The sequence below is a fragment of the Cylas formicarius genome, unplaced genomic scaffold, assembly GCF_029955315.1.
Source record: "Cylas formicarius isolate icCylForm1 unplaced genomic scaffold, icCylForm1.1 PGA_scaffold_7__23_contigs__length_41026272, whole genome shotgun sequence".
Lineage (NCBI taxonomy): Eukaryota > Metazoa > Arthropoda > Insecta > Coleoptera > Brentidae > Cylas > Cylas formicarius.
The window spans coordinates 6,279,226-6,305,165 of NW_026844352.1; the positions used below are offsets into that span (position 1 = coordinate 6,279,226).

Below are 25,940 nucleotides of genomic sequence, written 5' to 3' on the forward strand. Positions count from 1 at the left end.
GTATCAATACCCGCTGCAGAATCTTCTCAAGAGGCTAGCATAGCATACAGAGATTTATCTAGCTTTCCTAGACCTGGAGAAAGATGTTGACAAACTTTCAAGATATGCGATGAACGAGAGTTTGATAGAGCTTGGTGTGGAAGGAAGACTAATTTCAGCCATAACGTTCATGTATAAGAGCAGCAAAAACAAGAGCTTTAGACAGGGAAGCGTTTTGAGTCCACTATTATTAAATTAGGGGAGATTTAACAAAAAAAAAAAACAGACCAGTACATCTGGCTTCTTACTAGGGTATAAAGATCTGTAACTCGTTACGCGCGTGTGCGTTTGCAGATGATGCGGTTGTATTTGCAAAAAATGAAAGGAAACTTAAGAGGAACCTGGTAACCTTACACCTTAGGGTGGATAGGTTAAAGATTATATACGGCTAAATGGCACTAGAAAAGAACAGTGGAAATATTTGTATACGAGTTGTAAATGAGTTCTAAAACCTTAGGTAGATAGGTTTAGGATTATATACGGTTAAATGGCACTTGATAAGAAAAGAGAGGATATTTGTATACGAGTTGGTAATGAGTTGCAAAACCCTAGAGAGAGAGAGAGAGAGAGAGAGAGAATATTTGTATACGAGTTGTAAACATCATTCAACCTTACACCTTAGGTTGGATAGGTTTAGGATTATATACGGCACTTTAGGGTAAATCGGTTTAGGATTATATACCGCTAAAAGGCACTAGATAAGAAGAGATATTTGTATACGAGGTAGGATTATATACTATTAAATGGGCATTATGTAAGGCAACAATAGGACTAGATAAGAAGAGAGAGGATATTTGTATACGAGTTGTAAAAACTTACACTATAAAGTTTAGAATTATATAATTCAAAATGGGCATTATATACGGCTACAATGGCACCAGATAAGAGGAGTGAGGATATTTGTATAAGAGTTTTAAGAGTTCTAAAACCTTACACCTTAGGGTAGATATGTTTAGGATTATATACGGCTAAATGGCACTAGATAAGAAGAGAGAGGATATTTGTATACGAGTTGTTAAAGAGTTGTAAAACCTTACACCTTAGGGTAGGTATGTTTAGGATTATATACGACTAAATGGCACTAAATAAGAAGAGACGAGGATATTTGTATACTAGTTGTAAATGAGTTGTAAAAACTTACACCTTAGGGTAGATAGGTTTAGGATTATATAATTCTAAATGGGCATTATATAGGGCCACTAGGGGCACTAGATAAGAAAAGAGAGGATATTTGCATAATAGTTTTAAGAGTTGTAAAACGTTACACCTTAGGGTAGATATGTTTAGGATTATATACGGGTGAATGGCACTAAATAAGAAGAGACGAGGATATTTGTATACGAGTTGCAAACATCGTTCAACCTTACACCTTAGGTTTATGATTATATATGACAAAATAGTACTAGACAAGAAGAGAGGGGATATTTATAGACGAGTTGTAAATACTATTCAACGTGATACCTTATGCTATATAGGTAAGGCATTCGTGATACTACAGGTGCTGAAATAATGCTTGCTGATTTTTTTCACCCACCTTCAATATACTCTCCTTCTTGGCCAACTGCTCGGGCGATTCCTCTTCCTCTTCTTCTTTCGCCGCTTCTTCGACGGCCTCGATTGGAATATCACATACTTTTTCAGTCGCTTCCTCTCCTAGTTCCTCGATACAAGGCGGAGCGTCAGCTGCGGCGTCGGCCGTTGCTTTCGAAGGCGGCTCGACACTGCACTCCAACTGGGGCGGCTCCAGGTCCTCGTTCCGAGGGATGAAATCCACCGCCTCCGCCATGTTTTCGATCACCGGCACCGAGTCATCGAGCGAAACGTCCCGGGGTATTTCTCCGATGCTCTCTATGCACTCCTGGACCATGTTCTCGAAGGAGCGCTGCTCTTCCGCTTCCTTGTCTTCGGAGGCGAAATCTCCCTCAGGAGTGGTCCCTTTTTCCTTCGGGCTGAGGCAATTCTCCCCCGTCGCAGCTTCGTCTTGCTTCACTCTCCCGTAAAACTTCGACACCTCGCACTTTTGGAGAGAAGTCTGAGTGTCGTTAAAGGTTTGCTTCATGATGTCCAATATCAGCCCTTTATCGGGAACTTTGGAGCTAGGACTGACGACCATGGCTACGGGGGGATCGACCTGGGTGGTCAAACCGCCGCACAAATTCGAATTGGTGTCGGTCACAGTCATCACAGCTAACGGAGTTTTGGGTTTTTGTTCGGCGATTGAGTATTCGTCCAGTAAATTATCCAATTCTTTGTTGTTTGAGGGTTCGCTGCCGTGCAAGGAAGCCATATCCGAGAAACTGCTATCCGAGTCGTACTCGGAAAGCTTCGAGCTGCTGAGGTCGGAACACAACCGTCTCCTCCTCTTCACCTCGTCCAGCCCATCCAAGAGGATCGCGTCCTTCAACTTCCTGTGTTTCCCGTTTCTGAGTATCCTGACCGGCGAATCGGACCTTGTATAAGGGCTGTTCCTTTTGAAAACGATCCCGTCCAAGCTCTGGTGGCGAATTTTCAGCGGCTTTTTAGAGGTCTTCGGACTGATGCACCTGGGAAGTTGATTGAAGATCGACAGCTGGGCCACCGGCTCAGATTCCACGCAGTTCAATGGGAACTTTTCTATGCTATGGCGGCGTTTGGTCGCTGGAACGTCGCGCCTGATCTTGCTGACGTTCAGGTCCAGCATGTCGATGATTTTCTTCTCGTCGGCGTCCAGTTTGCTCAGCGTGTTTTCGATGTTCTCCTTCTTGATCTCCTTTTTCAGCAGGTCGATCCGCTGGCGTTTCGTCAACTTCCTCGTAGGCTTCAGGGAGTCGCTCCGGCTGGACTCGGACATCGAGTCCGGTTCCTTTTTGATGTCCTCGCCTTTGATTAGAAATGTCAAGTCATTCATCACTTCCTCGATGGTGGCAGAATCTGTTTTCGATTTCTTCGGCTTGGCGGGTCTCCGCACGGGCTTCGAATCGAGCTCGGCGGAAGAAGAACCGTCTATGATATAGGGGAAAGACGGATAAGTTGACGAATCGCACTTGTTATACTTAGACCAGAAATATAGTGCTTTTGCAACCGACCCCTTACTGTTTATTACTCCAAAACACCCTCTCGAGCAGACCCCTTAAAGAACCCTAATGGAAATTTGTACTAACAACCTTTTTCGCCGAGCAATTCTTGAAATATGCACATAAAAAAATTATGCAAAATAACAATTCATTACGTTCTATTTCGTTACACCTAAAACATCAGACACAAATGTAGATATTCTTAATGGAGAAACACAGTTGGCGGCAGAACATGCCAATGTGGCAAAATGTGTTTTTAGTTCACTCAGATAATCATAAATACCCCACTTCCCCCTCAAATTTGCTTTGAACTAGGAAGTTTAAATAAACTAAAAGCATGAAAAATTCTCTTGACCTAAATGTATATAACTTAATTACAAATCAAATCACAAACTTGCTATTTAAAAATGTTAAAACCAAAATAAAATCTTTTTTTTTTTTTTGGAGCATTGTTTCTACTTCGTAGAGGAATACAAACAGAAGATAAAAGATATTACGTGATTACCTGATTCTTGATAGTGGCCACTGTTTGGTTGTGTTCGATATCTTCCTTTTCTTTTCTTTTTTTTCAGTTTTATTCATGTTTGTTTTTATGTGTTATGTATTACGTTGTTATACCTATTACTACTGTAGACTTTATCTAATCGTATGTGTATATGTATGTATGCGTGTGTATACATATTATATAATTGTATATTTTTTTCTCTTTTGTACTTAGACGTGCTGTAACATACTATTTATTGTAATTCTTTATCTATCTAATAATAATAATGTATCAGTCCTCCGCCACTAATCGTTCTCGATAAATGTTTTCTTTTTTTATTATTCGTGTTTCACAGTTAGACCAGCTTTGTATTCATATTTTAGCTAAAGTCTGTTCATAGATATAAGAAAGTGACTAATTGATACGAATTAAGGAAAGAGCCGGGCAAGCTGTAAGAATGAAATATGGCCGAACAGGTCTGTACTTTGCTTAGAATTTAATTATTTGGGATTTTGTTAGGAAAGATACTAAATAATATTTATTTATTTATGTATGTATTTATGTTTAAAATGTAAAATAAAATTACAAATGATTTTTATTACCTACTTAAATTACTTAAAATTATTCATATAATATATCAGTATCAGTATCGCTATCATCGCCTGTTCTAATTATTATTTGTTCTATATTATTTGCAATATGGATATAAGATTCTTCTGCTATTTTTATATGTTTAACAGAACTTGCTCAACTTTGTGGAGGGATGTTAAAAGCTTCGGTTTCTATAAGTTTGAGGACATTGGAGTTAACACGGGGAAAAACATTGTTAAGATGAATGACAGATTTCAGTTGGTGCCAAACATGTCCAATGGGATTAAGTATACAGTGGTAAGGTGGAAGCCTTAAAATTGTATTTTTTGCATAATTATCCTTTTGTAGGTTCAAGTCTACAAAGCTTTGTAGAACCTCGAATAATTGTTTTTTGGTGTAATCTTCGAGAAAATAAATGTAGTTAATATACATGCAGTTTTGGATTGTTGCATTTGTGTCACATGAGGAAGGCGTTTTAGTCAACTGTCTACTGTGATAACTTGCATTGTTCATTACAATGACGCTATTAGGAGGAATGTTTGGAACTAGTTTGTTTTTAGACCAACTTTCAAATAAATCACCGATTATCATGGTAATCCAGAGAAGAATCTTTAATATTTTTCGCAGACAGAGAAAGTCCACTTGGAATCCAAACATCTTTAGAGCCAGCATGCAAAATATTTATTCTTTTACCTACTTTTGATGAAGCGTTTGTTTTACACTTATCAGTTGAGCCAACCCAACCCTTTTCCGGGGTATCATAACCAGGTTTCATCTAAGTAAATAATTGGCCTTTGTTGTTCTCTGCAAATCCAAATTTTTTCTAGATATTCCAGTCGCCATTTCCGAATTCTAAAAGATTCCATTAAAACTTGCCTTTTGTCAATTTTTTAAAATCTAAAACCCATGTGTTGAATACACTTCCATAAGTTAGTTCTGCCACATTTAACACCGGTTCCATCTTTTTCAAGCCTCCTAATTAAGATATCTAATGTAGGCACGCTTTGTTCATCGTATAACTGGTAAATTTTAAGCCGTATTATATCTTGATCACTCTCATCTACACTCGAGAAAATGTTAGCATCGCTTCTTTTTTTCCTCGCTGAAATGGGATTATTCACAATTTTCCATACAGTTGATGTTGAAATTTTCGTCAATGTGGCCGTTTCTTCTAAAGTGGCTTGCTTGCTGGCACCACGTTCAACGAAAGTCAAATAAATATTGTTCATAACTACCTTAGTCTCAATAGAATAGTGTTTTTTACATTTGGGCGGGAGCATCTCCTGAGATACACTAGACTCGCACATATTTTGCATAATTCGCACACGATTCAACACACGCTGTATTACACACGAAATAAGAATAACTACTAATAAACTTAATCTATGTAGTATACCAAACCAAAGAATATTAAACACAGGTAGTTATAAAATTATTTTCTATTACGGACCACAATTTTACCTGAATTTAAATTCCGACACCTTAGGTAATAATCTTGTTGCATTGTATGTTAATGGCCACCCTTGGATAATTCCATTCAAAAGCAATTGGTCACTTTCTTATATCTATGAACAGACCAATGTCGACTACATTGAAGAAGAATTCATTTTTATGCACAATGCTAGGCCGCACAGCGCAAGGATCGTGCAAGATTACATTAAAGCAGCCGGTTTTTGAGTTATGGAGTGGCCAGCATGCAGTCCCGACCTCGATCCGATAGAACATTTATGGGATGAGCTAAAACGGAGAATTAGAGCTAAACTTCGTACCCCAACATCTATCCCAGAGCTTATTGTTGCAGTACAAGAAGAGTAGTTCAACATTCCACAAGAAACAATAGCGAACTTGACTAGATCTATGCCTAATCGAGTAAGAGATGTTATTAGGGCCAGAGGGGGTCATACCCATTATTAAAAAATAAGTGTTGAGTCGCTAATTGTCAATAACCCTATTAATAAAGCATATTAAATTTTTGTTTCGAACAGCATATTTTTTTTATCTGATCAGTAGTTATTAAAAGTAAATGAAGTCAGAGTTTTATTGGAGAGGGTCGGTCGAAAGCCAACGCGACGAAGATCGAGACGCGCCATAGCGCGAAACGGCAAACATCACTGAAAGAGAAAAACACCTGTCCAACTCACCCGACTTGCCCCTATCGCCGGGCGATTCCCCGTGGTCGACCAGTTCTTCCGTTTTCAGCAGCAGCAATTCGCTTTTGATCTTCTTCACGTCTATGAGCTTGGGCAGCGGTTTCTTCGCGATCCTCTTGCGCGTTTTCTTCGACTCCAAGTGCTCCTCCGGCGGAAAGATCGGCTCCAGGGCGTTCGCCGTTTTGCCGCCCCTGAGTCCGTTCTTCAGCAGCCGTTTCTTCGTCTCCAGCCCCTTTCCGTTTTGCTGTAGCGCTTTAGCCAGGCGGTTCATCTTGATCTTCAGCGGTTTCTTCGTTTTCGCTTTCATCTTGATGGCGCCGCCCGCCGTTTTCTTGATGATCTTTTTCGGCGGCATCCTTTTCGCGAGCCGTTTCGCGATACCCGCGACATTTTGCTTCGCGCTCCTGGGGGCGGGGCAGGGTTCGCTCGCTGTCTGGTCGCTTTTGGACGGGCCCGACTGTGGCGAGGCTATCTCCCTCGAATTTGCCGTTTGCTTTTTAATTCTGGCGGCCATTTCATTGGGCGAGGGATACGCGAGGACGCCCTGAAACAAAGAAGTACCGGTAAAAATATGGCGGGGAAAGATAGTAACACATGTTTCATGAAATGTTTGGTAATAATAATAATAATAATAATAATAAAGGCCTTTATTCAAAAAAGGAGGGCAAGATTCAGTACAACCAAGTTAAATAAATAACTGGAAGTGTGTTTTTACACCTAACCCAATCAAGAAGTACTGTAAAGGCCCGGCCTATACCGATGATACGCAGATTTATTTTCACTTTAATCACTCTGATTACGAAAATGCATCCAGGTTAATAAATGAGGACCTGAATATATTAAAACTACTTTCCTCAGAACATAACCTTAAACTCAATCCTCTTAAATCTAATTTAATGCTTCTCGGTCCAAAAATTAATAAGCAGTTTCTAAATGATAACGTGGATATTCGTCTCGATGGTATCAGGCTTTCAATGGTCAGTTCTGCGAAAAATTTGGGTATTATATTGGATACGGAGTTGCCCTTTAGAGAATATATTAAAATTCTAATTCAAAAATCATATCTTCCATTAAAAATCATATACAACAGCAGACAGACAGTAGAGGTTAGCGCCAAAATTTCCCGGAATAACATAGATGCAGCTCCAGTATCACGATAAAACTTTGTCTTCTTTTAAATATATATCTTAGTAGGCTGCGAAAAAAATTCAAGTCTTGCTTCAAATAGTTTTTTATTGACAGCATTTCAAACAAGATCTGTCCGAAAAAATGTCGCAAATAACGCAAATTGAGTGTAGAGAAGTCATAAAGTTCTTGACAAAAGAACGGTTAGCACCTAAAATTATTAAAGAAAGGCTGGATGGTGTGTACGGCCAAAGTTCTCCTTTGTATTCTGTAGTGAAAGAATGGGCAAAACGTTTTCGAATGGGGCAGGAGTCCCTTGAAGATGATTCATGATTCAAGGTCGACCACTGGAGGTCACAGCGGAAGATATTGTTGCGAATGTGGAACAGGTGGTATTGAGTGATCGACGTTTAAAGGTCAAGGAAATCTCAGAAGGTTAGTGCAAGATGGGTTCCTAAAATCTTTTCGGCTATTCAAAAACAACGCCGCGTCGAGTATGCGCGGTCTTTTTGGAACTCTATGCGTCGTCATCGAAGCCTGTGATAGAAACTATTGTGACGGGAGATGAAACTATGGTTCTCTATTATTACCCTCTATCGAAAAAAGAATCAATGGAGTGGCGTCGTAAGGGTGAAGAACATCCAGGAAAATTCAGAGCCTGACAGTCAACAAAAAAGGTGATGGCCACGATCTTTTGGGTTTGTGAAGGATTTCTTTTGATAGATTTTAAAGAGACTAATATCACTGTCAATGGCAAATATTACGCAATATTACTGCATAAATTGCGAGACTGCATAAGTGTAAAGCGTCGAGGAAAACTGACCAGAGGCGTGCGTCTTTTGCACGATAATGCACCGGTCCATACTGCTGGTGTTGCACAAGCTGCCATTTTAGAGTGTGGGTTCCATCAGATAGATCATCCTCCCTATAGTCCAGATATGGCCCCCAGCGACTATTATTTGTTTGGATAGTTGAAAAACGACTTACGTGGACGGCGATTTAACGACGAAGTTGAGTTAAAAGAGGCTGTTTTAGCTCATTTTCCAGACAAACCAAAATAAATTTTTTAAAGGGATTGAGTTGTTAATAAACAGATGTAATAAGTGTATTAAAGTTAAGGGGGATTATATTGAAAAATAATAAAAAATTGTTACTCTACTTTGTTTTTTTCATATTCAGGCCAGGAAATTTTGGTGCTGCCTTCGTAGTTCTCCTTTACATAGAATGCTCTGTGAATCTCTTGTGCTTTTTAGATTCAACTTTTGTGATGTTATTTATGGCCCTTGTCTTGATGTCGCAGACAAAAATAGATTTCCAAAAGTGCAAAATACATGTTCACGCCTTATTTTAGGACTAACAAAATATGACCATATCTCGCACACATTTAAAGAGCTTAATTGGTTGAAAATGGAGAGTCGCAGAGCGCTTCATTTGGGTAATTTTGCGATGAAAGTCCTGACGAACCCTGTGCTGCCTTTATCTTTTAAGTAATAGCTTTGTTTTTCGGAAGACGGCACACGCACGGAATGTCAGATTTATTAATAAAATCACTGTGCCACGTTACCAGACTGACATCATCCAGAGATCGTTTACTTATAACGGTATTAAATTTTATAAAAAACGACATAAAAGTTATCTGTTTAGTGTGCAATGCCAATGTCCATAAATATGCTTTTTTTTGTTTTACGTGTAACTTTCTTTTTCTCCTATACAGATTCTCTTGAAAGAATAGTATTGTAGCTCCCAGTTTTTGTGAGTGTATATTGTTTTTTTTTTGTTTATTAATCTTAAGTTACGTTATACCTCTATCTTACAACATTATATTTTATATTTTCTCATATAATTAAAAAAAACATTGTGCAATAATCCGACGATTTAGGGTTCAGTAGAGTAGCCCGTTCGGCTAGACTGCGTCCCGGATTGTATTATATTGTGAGTATGTATATATATTTTTTTATTTGACTAATAAAAAAAGCCGTTCATTATTATTATTATTATTATTATTATTATTATTAACGCAACCGGAAAATTACCATATAAGTTTTAACAAATTCAAAAAAGAAATTATAACACGAAAGACAAAACATAATAGCTAAACTAATAATGAAGTAATAATAAAGTGACACATACGAACAACAAAGTTTATGGTTACGTAATCTGGCGGCAGTAGAGAATCATTCAATAATTATATAAACATAAGGAAAATAAGAAAAAATCACACGAGTTAACATTGTTATTAAACAGCCCCATTTTCATTCTTCTGAATATAGTTTCTGGGACACTTTTTTCTAAAATGTTTTTTTTGAAACTGATTCTTTAACATCAAGATGCAATTTGTGAAGTGCTTTTGAAATCTGGTAGGAGAAAGACCGTTTATATAATTCTGTTTTGTGGAGAACGTGTGTTTGTGTTCCCTTAAATCGAATATTTAAGTTGTGAACATCAGTTATGAAGCGAAAATGCAAAGGTAGAAAGTTGCTCTATGTAGGTAAAGTCAAAGAAATAAAAAAGTGACTAACTCATACGAATTAAGCAAGCTGTAAGAATGAAATATGGCCGAACAGGTCCGTACTTTGGTTAGAATTTAATTATTTGGGGTTTTGTTAGGAAAGATACTAAACAATATTTATTTATTTATGTATGTATATATGTTTCATTCTAAAATGAAATTACAAATTATTTTTATTACCTACTTAAATTACTTAAAATTATTCACATAATATATCAGTATCACTATAGCTATGATCGCCTGTTCTAATTATTATTTGTTCTATATTATTAGCAACATGAATATACGATTGTTCTGCTTTTTCTATATGTTTAACAGAATTTGCCCAACTTTGTGGAGGGATGTTAAAAACTTCGATTTCTATAAGTTTGAGGACATTGGAGTTAACACGGGAAAAACATTGTTACGACGAATGGCAGATTTCAGTTGGTGCCAAACATGTTCAATGAGATTAAATATACAGTGGTAAGGTGGAAGCCTTAAAACTGTATGCCCTAGATTTTTTACATAATTATCACAGAATCCAACCATCTTTAGAGCCAGCATGCAAAATAGTTATTCGTTTACCTTTTTTTGATGGCGCGTTTGTTTTACACTTATCAGTTGAGTTAACCCAACCCTTTTCCGGAGTATCATAAGTGTCGAACCAGGTTTCATCCAAGTAAATAATTGGCCTTTGTTGTTCTCTGTAAATCCCAATTTTTTCTAAATATTCCAGTCGCTATTTGCGAACTCTAAAAGATTCCATTAAAACTTGCCATAAGGTAGTTCTGCCACATTTAACACCGGTTTCATCTTTTTGTAGGCACGCTTTGTTCCTCATATAACTGGTAAATTTTACGCCGTATTATATCTTGATCACATTTTTCCATACAGTTGATGTTGGAATTTTCGTTAATGTGGCCGTTTCTTCTAAAGATGCTTGCTTGCTGGCACCACGTTCAAAACATTGTTTATAACTTCCTTAGTCTCAATAGAATAGTGTTTTCTACATTTGGGCGGGAGCATCTGTTGAGATACACTAGACTCGCACATATTTTGCATAATTCGCACACGACGCTGTATTACACACGAAATAAGAATGATTAACTTAAACTAAGTAGTATACCAAACCAAAGAATATTAAACACAGTTTAAATTCCGAAACTATAGGTAAAAATCTTATTGCATTGTATGTTAATGACCACCCTTGGACCATCCCATTCAAAAGCAATTGGTCATTTTCTTATATCTATGAACAGACCAGATCTTAAATTTTAACGTATGACTGACCGGATGGCGCTTTTTTATTCCATAAATAAGCGCAAAGCACGAATTTTGAAGTTTCTGTATTCGTCTTATATCTGTGCTTTTTAGACAAGGAGCATAAACAATATCATAATATTTAACCTGTGAAAGGACCAGCGAGTCACACAGCACTGACTTTACGTCTCTGGTTAGGACATTTCTGTGTTGATATATCCGTTTTAAGTTCATATAACCTTTCTGGAGGCAACAACTTACATGCTTTGTGAATCGCATATCCTGGTCGAGGGTCAGTCCTAGATTTATAAAAGTTTCATAGAATTGGGCTCACCCTATATTAAAATATCGAGTTTGTGTATTTTCAAAATCTTTTATCTCAATCTTCCTGTGAAATATCATAACAGCCGATTTATTTGGATTGAGTTGCAAGCAGCGTTTTTTGGAGAATTCCTTGAAATTTTCAAGACTATAATTAGGGGCAACGAGAGCTTGAACGCTTTCATCGGGATTAAACGACAGGTAAAGCTGCATAACAATGTTGGGTGCATGACTGAAAAATAGAAGGGAAGTCCGACACATAGACTGAAAAAAAGAGGGGCCTAGAATTTAACCTTGAGGTACTCCGGTTGTAATATTTAATGAAAGAGAAGTTTTTCCTGCAAAGTCACAACCTGTGATCTATCATCGAGATAATTTGCTATCAAAATGCATACATAGCTCAATATTGAATTCAAAATACTATGGGCTATTATCTTGATTCGGGTTTAAAGGCCGTCGTCGGTTGGAATTACTTTACTACTAGACAGTCTACGTCCAACATCGGAGATGGAAGGACCTCTGAAGAAGCTCGCTACTCGTGCTAGCGAAACGTTAGGAAGTAATTCCAACCGACGACGGCCTTTAAACCCGAATCAAGATAATAGCTTATCAACGGGCCGCGAAAGCCTTAACCAATTTATCAAAATACTATGATTGAGAGTGTCAAATGCCTTGCTATAATCTAACATAATAAGAGTTGTTCGATTATTTTAATTTGTAGCCGATAGTATATCATAAGTAATTGTTGCCAGTGCTGTGAAGCAGCTATGACCTTTCCTAAATCCGGATTGCGTAGAAGGGAGAACGTGATTTTGCTTTACATGGTTTCGTAATTGTAATTCTATCGCTTTTTCAAGAATTTTGGACAAAGTGGGAAGAATACTAATTGGGCGTAGGTCATTATATGACAGCGGCTTAGATATTTTTGCTAGTGGTAATGGCCTAGCTTTTTTCCACTCTGCTGGGAAAACAGAGTTTTTTAAAGAATGCATCTTAAAATTTTTCAAGTCCGGTATCTATAAGATAAACAGCCAGAATACCTGTTTTAGCGTAGCCCAACTCGGGACACCAGGTATTGCGCATAATGGAAAGGTGTAATAAAATTGAACCAGAAAAAAGTGTTTTATTCAGAGGCCAACAAATTTTAATCGAAAGTTTAAATAATTTTAAGATTAAAATTTAATAAGGCAGGCATTTTTGAAAGGGTTTGCATACATTTAATCCTCCCCAAAGTTTTTTTTTTTGGAAATATAATTTGAAGTGTGAAGTGGGTTAGTTGATATTCCAATCACGACTAGCTTTCTTTTTCCTCTCCCACTCATATTGACAGCTACTAACACTGTTATACGTTCTTTAGAAAGTTTTCCACCCATACACTTTTCGTGGAAAATTTGTCTTCGGACTCGATCATTTTCATTAAAATGTTTTTCCTGTATCGACTCTTAAGTAATACACTTGTTGTTATGGCTGGAAGAAATGCCAATTCAATATTCCGTAGATTTGGAATATGGGGATGTTCAGGGCAGTTATCTAAGAGAAGTAATATTTTCCTCCCCTTTAATTCTGCATCCCATTTCCGTATCTCCTCTTCAAAAATTTGCGATGTCATCCATGCAGACTTGTTTGCCTTGTAAATGACCGGCAATAGCTTGATGCTCTTAAAACATCGTGGGTTAGTTGATTTTCCAATCACGACTACTAGCTTTCTTTTTTCTCTCCGACTCATATTGGCAGTTACTAACACTTTATACGTTCTTTAGAAAGTTTTCCACCCACACATCTTTCGCTTCGAAATTTAATTTGGCATCACTTTGTAAAAAATTATCAGCATTAAAAATATCGTCAGCAGGGCACTTTTCTGCTAGTTTTGGCCACGTCTTCTCCAGCTAATCGTTATTGACTTTTCTGTCGACATTTCGGGCGTCACCACTCACCTGTCCGTAATTTATACCATGTTTCTGTTTGAACTTCCCCAACCATCCTTCCGAAGCCTTGAAATCCATAATGCCAAGCTGTTCAGCAAACTTTTCTGCTTTTAGTTTAACGATAGGGAGTGGTACAGTTTTAAGACGTTGCTGTTGGAACCACAGCAACATTGCCCGATCCAAATCTTCAAATTTTGGCTTTCTTAGTTTTTACTACTGCCTGCCGCTTCAGCCTGAATGATTTTTACTTTACACTTCCAAACCAACGACGGTGTAAGTCTGTATCGACGTCAAATATTATTTTTCCTTTCTCCCCGTCCTATATCCCGAATTAAAGCAACATTATCATCTAGAGATAACATTTTTCGTTTACTCGCCATGCTCGCCGTATTCACTAAGTCAAATTAGAACTGATTGAAACAATGGTGTGCTATTATACATACCGATGAAGACATTCACATAATCGCTTATTACGAGGACGACCAGGTTCTCGGTAATTAGATTATTATGGTAAGGAATTCTAAGAAGGTAAGAGACTCTATTAATTACGAGTCGGCCTACATTCCTTACTTTGTTACCTGATGTGCCCTTTTTTCTTTCATTATAGAAAGTGAGAAATTCGTTATACAGAGTGGATTAATAAATAGCTTTGTCTGGAGGCCTAATAGCACAACAAATTTTGTTCGTAATACAGAGTTTCGTTATAGGAAGTTTTCACTATATATATATATATATATATATATATATATATATATATATATATATATATATATATATATATATATATATATATATATATATATATTCTCACGTATTGATTCACGGATGGAAAAATATGATGACACTATATTCCGGGATATCATCCGTTCGCTCGTTGAACTCCGACTGGAATCCTGCATCCGACTGGAATCCTGCAAATCCTGCATCCGACTGGAATCCTGCAGACGTTTCGCCAAAATCTCACTTGGCATCTTCAATGCTCGCGCTCCGAAAACAGTGTTCGAAGTGTTTTCGGAGCGCGAGCATTGAAGATGCCAAGTGAGATTTTGGCGAAACGTCTGCAGGATTCCAGTCGGATGCAGGATTCCAGTCGGAGTTCAACGAGCGAACGGATGATATCCCGGAATATAGTGTCATATATATATATATATATATATATATATATATATATATATATATATATATATATATATATATATATATATATATATATATATATATATATATATATATATATATATATGTATATATATATATATATATATATATATATATATATATATATATATATATATATATATATATATATATATATATATATATATATATATATATATATATATATATATATGTATATATATATATATATATGTATATATATATATATATATATATATATATATATATATATATATATATATATATATATATATATATATATATATATATATATATATATATATATATATATATATATATATATATATATATATATATACCGTTCGCTTGTTGAATTCCGACTGGAATCCTTCAGACTCACTTGGCATCTTCAATGCTCGCGCTCCGAAAACACTTCAAGCAATACCCAAATATTTGAAAAAATTATACGGGGGCGTCCAAGTACTGGGTCAAAGTAATATATCTTGTGTATTATATCTTTTAGAACACTACAGGTGTTTGCTAAAAATCATCACATTAATTTATAGTGATTGTTTTAGTGTCGGAGAATAGAGCAGAATAGTCATTTACCAGTCAGTAAGTACTAGTACTAGTCAGTACTGATATAACAAAAGAAGGAAAGGACAATATGTTCAAATATTTGAAAAAAATATGCGGGGGCTCCAAGTACTGGGTCAAATAATATATCTGGTTTATTACTTGTTTAAAATTACTTTCAAATATACATCGTGTTTTTTGAACATTATTGTATTAATATACAGGGTGTTTTCTAATTTAATGTCAATCATTTCAGAAAGATGACTTCATGTGAACATATGTTCTAAACGTCTTAACTTTTGATATACAGGGTGCTAAAGTTTTCAAAAATAAAACATATTTTTTTAATATCTGTAATACCACTTTAAATATTTTCATGAAATTTGGCACGCATGTACCATGCATCAAGAGGCATTATTTGGTGGACCACAAGTTTTTTAAAATACACCAGTAGCGGGCGTACGGAATTTTACCTGTGTATTTTGACAAACATTGATGACACGCCGCTGATTTCTCTTAAACAAATATTATCCTTATAATCTCCAATCATTTCAGAAGAAATTTGTTTTTTGATTTTTTCAATCCGATGTACGGTGCGTTCAATTTATCATTTTAAATGGCTGTATTTTTCTTTTTTGGAAAAACTAAAATATTGGCAAAACTATAAGGTTTCATTATTATTATTAATAAAAAATCTAAAGAATTTCATAACTAATTCAAACCAATATTTAAAAAGAGACCTTACTTAAGCCACCCTGTATACTTCACAATAATTTTAAATTGCGTATCCCAACAATTTTCGCGAAACTTTGTGTTTACCATTTTCTCATTACTTTTTGTAAATAAAATAATTAAAAACGAAGGCTCCGCCACTGAAAAAATTTGTATTTCGTCTTAATGTTCAAATGAGCTATAAATGTTTCAGTCTTCGTTTTCTTATAACGCAGCATTTTCTTACAATGCTTTGCTAGTCGATTTATTAAACTTTAGTTGTTTAACGCGGTTATTCCTTCCTAAAGTTTCATTTTAAAAGTACATTACATGCATGTCGTTTAAAATTTAGTACCTAATCTACAGTGCACCGTGCGTTCAATTTGGCTGGCCAATCCATAGTTATGCCGTTCCCTATCCAACCTCTGGGATATTCCATGTTAAGAAAATTTCTAACTTGAACAACATTGTAAGGAGGGGCACCGTCTTGCTGCCATGTAATCAGCGCTGATATATTTAGGGGTAAATTTTTTAAATATTGTTCTACTTGGTGCTCTAGGAGTTGCAAATAATGATCTCCATTAAACTTTTGATCTATAAATATCGGACCCAAAATATGCCCATCTATGACATGACACATCATACATTAATTGATTGGTACCCCTGGGTTTTCATTTCGTGTGTTTGTCTAGGATTATTTGAAGACTAATATCGCGTATTTTATTTATTACAACCCGTTCTTATAGTCCACGAACTTTCATCAATCCATGAAATGTTTTTCAAAAAATTATTATTATCATGTCTATTTAAAAGATGCAAACAAAATTGCGACCTCCTTCGACATTGTTCTGAACTTAGTGTTTGAGTTTTACCAAAACTGAGTGGATTGATCCCCGAGAAATACCTGGCTCTACATAGACGCTAGTAATAGAGGAAACTGGATGTGCTTCATAGAATCCTAATATGTTTGCCTTATTTGCTTCATTTAAAACATTACGATTCCGGCATAACTTTTGAGCATTTAATACTTTACCGTTTTTTGCAAATTTCTTTGCCAGCATTGGAAATATGTGTTTTAAAAGAGCTCGGCGCTCTGGATAAAGTCTAATATGCTGACGACGAGTTTCGGTTGCACTTTCATTATTCAGAAAGTATACATGAAGCAGATCATGTCTTTCACGGATGCTAAATTCGCGAAAAATCAAAAAAATAATTCAACCATCAACGTTGTTTACTAATATGTCAAAACATGAACATATTTTTGTCAGTCAGAGCACTCTCGAAAATTATATCAACAATTCCTATTTTTGCCGACTAGTTAAAAACGAGTAGGCTAAAATATCATCATATCATTGTAATTGGAAGAAGATATTCTATTAAACACATATATAATATACAGGGTGTTCCATTACAAAAAAATATGATGCAGAAAATTGATAGTGTTTTGTTTTATACGTCAATTAGAAAAAAACTTGGCTGCTAACCCTACATTTTGTTTTTTTTACCTTGATATCTCTAAAAACAAAAATGTTACAGGCAATTAAAATGTTATCAAGATAAATTGAACGCACGGTACAGGGTGAGCACTTCATTAGCGACCTGTACCTTTTCTCAGGAACTACTGATTATAGAAAAAAAAAGTTTATACAAAAGTTTTAATGGTTTAAATTAAATTTTAAATTTTTTTATTTTTTACATATATATACACAGGGTGTCTGATAAGTGCTGGACCGACATAGCTTCTTTTCTGGAATCCGTAAACTCTCTTTGACTCTCTAAGAGCCAGAGCTGGACTTTTCGAATTCGATAAAAAACATTCAAGTATATTTTTAACTAAGTAATATTGCTTGATTAATCCTAGAGTAAAAAGTACGTTTCATAATAATATTATTATGCCCTTTAAAAAAATGGGAGTTTTACTGTCAATGAAAACTTTATTTAAATATTCGAAATCTTAATAAATTGTCCCACATTTCGTTGAAACGATCATTAAAATTAAATAAAACATAAGATTAGAAAATTCTTTAAAATAAATAGTAAATTCCATAAAATTTCCGATAACATTTCCCAAATGTACCAAAAACGAAAGGAGCTTTTCCAAATCTGTCATTCAGATGAACATGTCGAAAAATGCACTTGCTAATAAATTTTCGAGGTCGATCTTTTTCTACTAACCAAAACGTATGCACATCAGTTTTATAGTTTCTATTTTCGACGGCAACGTAAAAACATTCAAATCGTGTTTCGAAATTGTGTCGCGATATCTTGAGACGTTACTGAAACAAGTAGTAAACATTTCCGAAACACAGATTTGGTTTCAACAGGATGGTGATGGTGCAAGATTTCCAGATATTACTCCACTGGATTTTCTCCTCACTTCCTTTACTGGCACAAATGTAATTGTGACAATTTAAGAACTTTACTGGTATTAGCTACCTAATTACCTGCTCATTTCAAAATTAAATTTCTGTTTTTTACTCTTTTGCGAGAGATAATAAAATAAATAAATAAAAAACTTTTTCGAAGCGCACAGTAAAAACGATTATTCAACACTGCCTCGAATGGTCAACACTCAAGAAATATATTTTGAGAAGAAAGCTTCCATCTAAAACCAAAGTTATGGAAATGCTACGTCCATGATGCTTTTGTTATTGGGCCTCATGGTCAGGAATCCCTAGTAGACTTTGTTAGACATTTAAACTCTATACACCCTAACATACGTTTTACCATTGAGTTGGAAACTAATAATAATTTTCCATTCTCGGATATTCTTATCAAAAGAAAATTAGACCTAACATTGGGTCATTGGGTTTACAGAAAACCTACGCACATAGACCGGTACCTTAATGCATGGTCACATCATCATCAGGCCCAAAAATCATCGGTTATCAACTCTCAGTCCAAATCATTGAAACCAGAATTAAAATACCTTACCTCTGCTCTTCTCCCGGATAATTTCCACACTAAATATATTAAGTATTCCATCACCAAATACACTTCACCACAACCTTCCAATAATAATGAAACCGAAAGGCAATCCCACACTTGCCACTGTTGTCCTTCCTTATATTCAAAACATCACTGACCACAAATCAAAAGTTTCAAATTTACCACTTTTCCAAAAATCTCTCGACATCTGCGACCCGTCAAAGACAAAATTCCATTTGAGATGCCAGGAGTTTACAGCATTCCACACATGACGAAGAATATCAACTAGGCTCAACACGAAAGTCAACACGATGAAGATCGAGATAGACTATAATATAACCACATTGACTAACCCAGAACTTTTATTCTAAAATATTCGAATTGTTATTTTGAAATTGGTATTCACCCTTTAAGCTACTTTACAAACAACTTTGTTTTATAAAATTTTCGTTAAAGGTAATAAATAATACCAATTTTTTTCCCAATTTATTAACACTCTGTATATCCGATGTAACATTTTTTTTGTCGTCAATTCAAAAAGTTCTGCTTGCAACGTTTTCTAGAGAATGACTTCTGGTCCTAAAATTATTTTATGTATTTAATTCTCTTTGTTTTTTATATGTTAACCATGGCCTACTACAAACCAGTTTCAATAAAAGCGCCATTTAATTGAAATGTGTTGTTATTAAACCAATAGAAAATTTATGGAGTTTCATAAACGTTCAAATCATCAATCACTCCCGATGACGTCACTCGGAAATATTTAACTCTTGGATATCGATCTCGATTGCAGAATTAGACTGTTACGGAGGAGTTTGAGTTTTATTGACTCCTGGTGGATGCGCTCACCTTCAATCCTATCGTCCATCTTTCTCCCACGAATACAGAATTCGATTTTGTGATCCGACTTTCTGAGATATCGGCTATTTTGATTTTATTTCTATAAAACGGCTTATACAGGTCGACCCTAAAAGGGATAGACCTGAAAACGGATTTTTCAAAATTTTAACTTTGCCAAATGCCAAATTTTGGTCGGCGACGTAACTTTTGAGGGGTACAAGTAACAAAAACTGCAAAAATTGCAAAGTAGGTCTAGTTATTTTATTGCCAGTTGGACATTTTGTTGGACATTTTTATATTAAAAATTAGGATTTACTTTGAACGTGGAATATGCCGTTATAGGTTGGACCACTAATTTCGGAAAACCAAGACAAGCAGAAATATATTTTAATAAACGAATAAACGTAGATCACAATTCACTTAAGGGAATGTAATCATGTTTTCAGGATTTCCAGATTTTGACATCCCAGAGGAATTTTATGAATGCTACGAAGCACTTTAACGCTGAAGACAGATGAGGCGAAGAAACAAATGTACAAATAATAAAATTTTACAAATCATGCGAGGAAGCGAGTGGATTGACACGAAATTATACTAAATGTGGTTAAATTACGAGCTTATAATAAATAAATCTGGGCGCAACATATAAGTTGGGCAAACAATTGTAAAATATGAGCCTGGAACAGTAATAGCTTCAGTGAGATAGGACGTGATAATATAATATCTAATCTAGGACTGGAATTTAAATTAATTAAGCTTTAAAAAAAGTGGTGAAAGATTTGATAATAGAAGCGCTTGTATCATTAATAAATAAGACATTCACCCCTGGAATCTTTGCAAGAAAGAAAGAAAAGCTGGATGGTGTGTACGGCCCAAGTTCTAAAGCGTATTCTGTAGTGAAAGGTTGGGCAAAACGTTTTCGAATGGGGCAGGAGTCCCTTGACGATGCTTCATGAACTGGTCGACCACTGGAGGTCATAACGGAAGATATTGTTGCGATTATGGTATTGAGTCATTGACGTTTAAAGGTCAAGGAAATCTCAGAAATTACTAAGCTTTCTGATACAAGTGTTCGTCGAATCCTGCATGATCATTTATGTACGCATAAGGTTAGTGCAAGATGGGTTCCTAAAAACCTTTCGGCTATTCAAAAACAACACCGTGTCGAGGGTGCGCGGTCTTTTTTGGAACTCTGTGGGTCGGAACAGAAGCCTGTGATAGAACCTAATGTGACGGGATATGAAACTATGATTCTCTTTTATGACCCTCTATCGAAAAAAGAATCAATGGAGTGGTGTCGTAAGGGTGAAGCACCTCCAAGAAAATTCAGAGTCTGCCAGCCAACAAAAAGGTGATGGCCACGATCTTTTGGAATTGTGAAGAAATTCTTTTGATGGATTTTAAAGAAACTAATACAACTGTCAATGGTAAATATTACGCAACATTATTACATAAATTGCGAGACTGCATACGTGTAAAACGTCGAGGAAAACTGACCAGAGGCGTGCGTCTTTTGCACAATAATGCACCTGTCCATACTGCTGGTGTTGCACAAGCTGCCATTCTAGAGTGCGGGTTCCAACAGATAGATTATCCTCCCTATAGTGCAGATATGGCCCTCAGCGACTATTAATTCTTTGAATATTTGAAAAAGGACTTGGACGGCGGTTTAACGACGAAGTTGTTGCTCATTTTGCATACAAACCAAAAGAATATTTTTTTAAAGGGATTGAGTTGTTAATAAGGAGATGTAATAAGTGTATTGAAGTTAAGGGGGATTATATTGAAAAATAATAAAAAGTTGTTACTCTACTTTGTTTCTTTCATATTCAGGCCGCGAAATTTTGGCGCTGCCCTCGTATGTACCTGACGCTTTCAGGTAATTTTTAAAATAATCTTGTGTGCCTGACCTTTTAAGTGACTGATACTTTATTATTATTATATTTAACATTTTGTATATTAGTAATGATACTATGTAGAAATGTATAGAATGCCAATTGAAAATGCAATAAACATATAAAGAACAAATGGATAGATAGGTACTAAAATAGTATATTATGCAACAAGTGCGGCAAATGGCAATTGACTCACGAGTTTTTAATAAATGAGTGAGTTAAAAAGTTTACCGAACGTGTTGCATACTATACTTTTTCTACGACCGTTAGTTTTTGCGTAAAAATTTGGCAAAACATAAATACATTCACTGACATGACTGTCACAATTGACAAACGTCAAAATTCAAAGCATGGGAAATATCTCCGAAAAGATCCGATTGCTCCTAAGCCCGTGGGGTAAAATTCCGGAAATGTCCGAAGTGGCTCCGATTCGTGGGAAACGAAACTAACGTGGTAAAGTGACAGTTCCCGCACGCTAGATCGGTGGGTAATTAGGTATTTTACAGACGGGATTAGAAAAATATATTTAAAAATTGAGAGTCCCGTATTATCACATTAATAAGACATTATACAGGGCTATTCACGATGTATGTTCTATTAGACGTTTATGGAGAATGACTATGAGCTACCTATGTAAAATATTTTTACCCATGCGATGTTGCCAGGTTATACGCGTAACGTATACCAACTTTCGTTTTTTAAACAGAATACCTTGTATATCACTACATTTTTCGATTCTGTGAAATATTCTGGACATTGTTTGTTTACGTTAGGAGTATGTCTGGCAACACCGCAACACCAATAATTCAGGATGTTTACCATAAACGTCTAATAGGACACTCACCGTCGAAATTAAGTAAAGAGTCTCTTGTATAGTAACAACTGCTTAGTTGTTTTAGTTGACTTACTATGGCCTAGCACCACTTTATCACTTTATTATTTTTTGTGGCTTTTAACCATCAAGTCGATTTGTTTTTTGAAAAAAAGTATTTAATAAAAAAAAACGTTACTGATTCGTAACTATTTTTCTATAGATTAAAAAACTTGTTATTGGTATTTATGAGATTTTCGAAAGCTCCGGCTTTCGGCTAAATCCATAGAGCTATCCAAAAAACAACACTTTCGATAAATAAATTATCATCACTCGGCTATAATAATATGGAATAGCTTTTTTTAAAAAGGTTTAAGCGGTTCATTTTACCCCTGGCGTTAGGCAAAGGGATAAAAATCTACGAATAACCAGAATTTATAATTATAACGAAAAAAAATTTTTTTGGTTAATTTTCCAGGTGTTAAGAACACACTAAGCGCCTATCGAGCGCCGGGTTCGGTTTACTGATTACTGAAAATTAAGTTATTTAACGCCAATTCACAAAAATCGTGACAGAAGCAATATTAGTAGCCATTGAGGTATGGTCTGTTCATAGATATAAGAAAGTGACCAATTGCTTTTGAATGGGATTATCCAAGGGTGCTCATTAAAATACAATGCAACAAGATTATTACCTAAAGTTTCGGAATTTAAATTCAGGTAAAATTGTGGTCCGTAATAGAAAATAATTTTATATCTACCTCTGTTTAATATTCTTTGGTTTGGTATACTACTTACTTTAAGTTTATTAATAATCATTCTTTATTCATGTCTAATACAGCGTGCGTTGAATCGTGTGCGAATTATGCAAAATATGTGCGAGATGCTCCCGCCAAAATGTAGAACACAATATTCTATTGAGACTAAGGAAGTTATAAACGATGAACGTCATTAAACGTGGTGCCAGCAAGCAAGCATCTTTAGAAGAAACGGCCACATTGACGAAAATTCCAACATCAACTGTTTGGAAAATTGTGAATAATCCCATTTCAGCGAGGAAAAAAGCAAGCGATGCTGACATTTTCTGGAGTGTAGATGAAAGTGATCAAGATATAATACGGCGTAAAATTTACCAGTTATACGAGGAACATATATTTTAGATTTTTTGCGCATAAACGACACACCCTGTATATGATCATTGTTCATTGTTCGAAGTAGAGGTTATAGCCCTGGATTTTCCACGCGTCCTGGTTCAACAATTTTTTGAAAATAATAAATGGTTTTCGAGAAAATAAGTTCTTTCTGAAACCATGCAGTGCGCCGTAATAATCAATGACGTCATGGCGTTTTGACAGCCCCCGAAATAACGATTTCAATATAGATTTTTTCAAATATATGTGATACACAAAAACTGCAAATACAAAAATTGTAGCTCTTGATGCGGCCTATGATATCGTTTGAACCAATTAGACATATTTTGTACAATTTTTGATTTGCCGCTAATAATTTACTCTGTAAAAAAGCAATTTCCTAGGTCTTTTAGCTTTTTGCCAATAATTTGAAAACCCTTAATATAATCGAAAAATTGCCTGAAATAAATGTTATTGCACTGGACCTTTTGCGTCTGTGGGTTAATGAATTTTGCCAATCGGATGAACGAGTATTATACATATTTTTCTGGAAGCTAAAATTACCAAAACAAAAAAATTCAAATATACTTAAAAAATATTTGGTAATATTTGATTGCGCCCAATTTCTACAGTTTAAATGTGGACACGGACTTTTACTTCTCTGCTAAATTTGAAGTTGACAACTGCAAATTTAGAACACTTAACACATTTCTCATTTGGCACGGAATATCGGGAACACCCTGTATAATGAGTGAAAACCTTAAATACAAAAGTTTTTGGTATCTATGCGGGCTATATCGTAATATAAAAGAAAGTGAGATCTGAATCATATTCTTTCAGTTATAACCAATTTTCAATAATAGCGGGACCCATTTTTCAGTTTTTTTGAATTTGCGGCACACCCTGTATATTTTTGAAAAATTGTCAAAAATAAAAGTATATAGAGTCGTATCTTCTGCGTCTTCTGGTTCAAAAATTTTTTTGGTCTCGTAAACAATTTTTGAAAAATTATGTTTTTTGTAGGCCCTTGCACACGCGATTTTTTATTTTTTTTAGAATACTTCCCGACCCCCCAGCCCCCCCATTTTCAATAGGTTAGAAGAACCTACTCCGATATTATCCTCCAATCCATTGATTTTAACATCTATCAAAGATGTCAGAGCTCCCCAATCTTTTGTATTCCATTTCATCACGCCAACTATGGCTACTTTTCTCCTTTAACTCGAACCTTGAGGATATTTAACAATTGCTCTATTGATCCCTTTGCTGGCGGTCTTCGACTATTTAAGACAAAATTAAAACAGGTGGTTGGTTGTAGTCGTAACTAGTATGTTTCTTACTGTTTTTGTGTTTTTATATGTTTTATGTGGTTATTTAAAAAGCTTGTTACCTAAGTTGTTGTTTAGTCATGTTGCTATTTATATTATATTTATATTGTTACTTTTTCTTTGTAAATTGGCTAAGCCGATGAAATAAATAAATAAACTTGGCGCCACGGTCGGTACTACAGGCTGCGTCTTGATCGGTAAGCACACGTACCCTGAATCGGGTCTCCTCCGCACGACTCTTCACAAACTCCGCGAAGATGGACGCGAACATAATCGCCGAAACGTCAAAAAGCCAAAACAATCGTACGTCACGACCTACTACGCGACTCAAGTCGTTCGAAAACCGCGCGTCATAACCTGTGACGTGTCGTTTAGAGGGCATCGGATGCAGCTGCGTCAGCGCTTCGGTCCGCCATTTCCCGCGTTCGCGATCGCACTGAAAGTTTTCGCGGACCGTCGTTGTGGGGGCAGGGGGACGGGAAAAACCACCCCCATCAATAATTAAAGCGACTCCGACGTAATTATAGCTCCGCGTGTGGTTTGGGTCGTATTTAAAAAAAAAAGTCGTTTCTGCAAAACGGAGACTTATTAATGGACCCGGAGAGGGGGGCGTGTCCATTTTCCGGAAAACAAACTCGCAAGTAAAATGTAAAAACGGAGTTGAACGGAGGAAGGAACAAATTAATTACGATAATATCAAGCTATTGATTATAACAGGTCTTTCAATTGGCCAACAATTAACCATACATCTTATTTATGGTTATTTTATTATTCATCATTCAAATTTGAAGATGATTTGGGCAATATAGAACAAAATTTTAACAACTTCTATGCAAAAAGAATTCTTGACATTGCTGAAAGCAATGAAATTGAAAAATAGATCAATATATGCGATATAAACTTTTTGAAAAATACTTTTTGTTTAATCGGATATCCATTGTTGTATTTAAAAAATATTTAACTTAAGACAGGAAAAATTCCCGAAGAGATCAAGAGAAGCGTTATTGTACCTATATCCCAAAGTACCAGTTCCGAGTAAACCTGGAGAACACCCGCCAATTAATTTATTATCGGCTATAGACAAAGTTTAAGAAACAATTGTGTGTAAGCAGCTACTTCCTACAAAAAAATAAACTAATTTT

General features: G+C 35.7%; 1 protein-coding gene across 6 annotated transcripts in view; it reads right to left on the reverse strand.

The window, feature by feature from the left end:
* Window positions 1–25,940, reverse strand: part of LOC132704402 (uncharacterized) — a 70,454-nt gene that overhangs the window by 24,231 nt on the left and 20,283 nt on the right. For 4 of the 6 annotated variants that reach the window (XR_009619279.1, XM_060674382.1, XM_060674381.1 and 1 more), the window contains exons 1-3: window positions 25,010–25,432; window positions 6,309–6,861; window positions 1,574–3,021 (exon numbers count right to left, since the gene is read on the reverse strand). Coding sequence is in view for 5 of the 6 variants with exons in the window: in XM_060674382.1 (XP_060530365.1) it covers window positions 1,574–3,021; window positions 6,309–6,861; window positions 25,010–25,417 (2,409 nt within the window). In the remaining variant the exon portion in view is untranslated. Of the gene's footprint in view, window positions 1–1,573; window positions 3,022–6,308; window positions 6,862–25,009; window positions 25,433–25,940 lie in introns of those variants that run through there. The other 2 variants (XM_060674383.1, XM_060674384.1) reach the window with 1 other exon arrangement.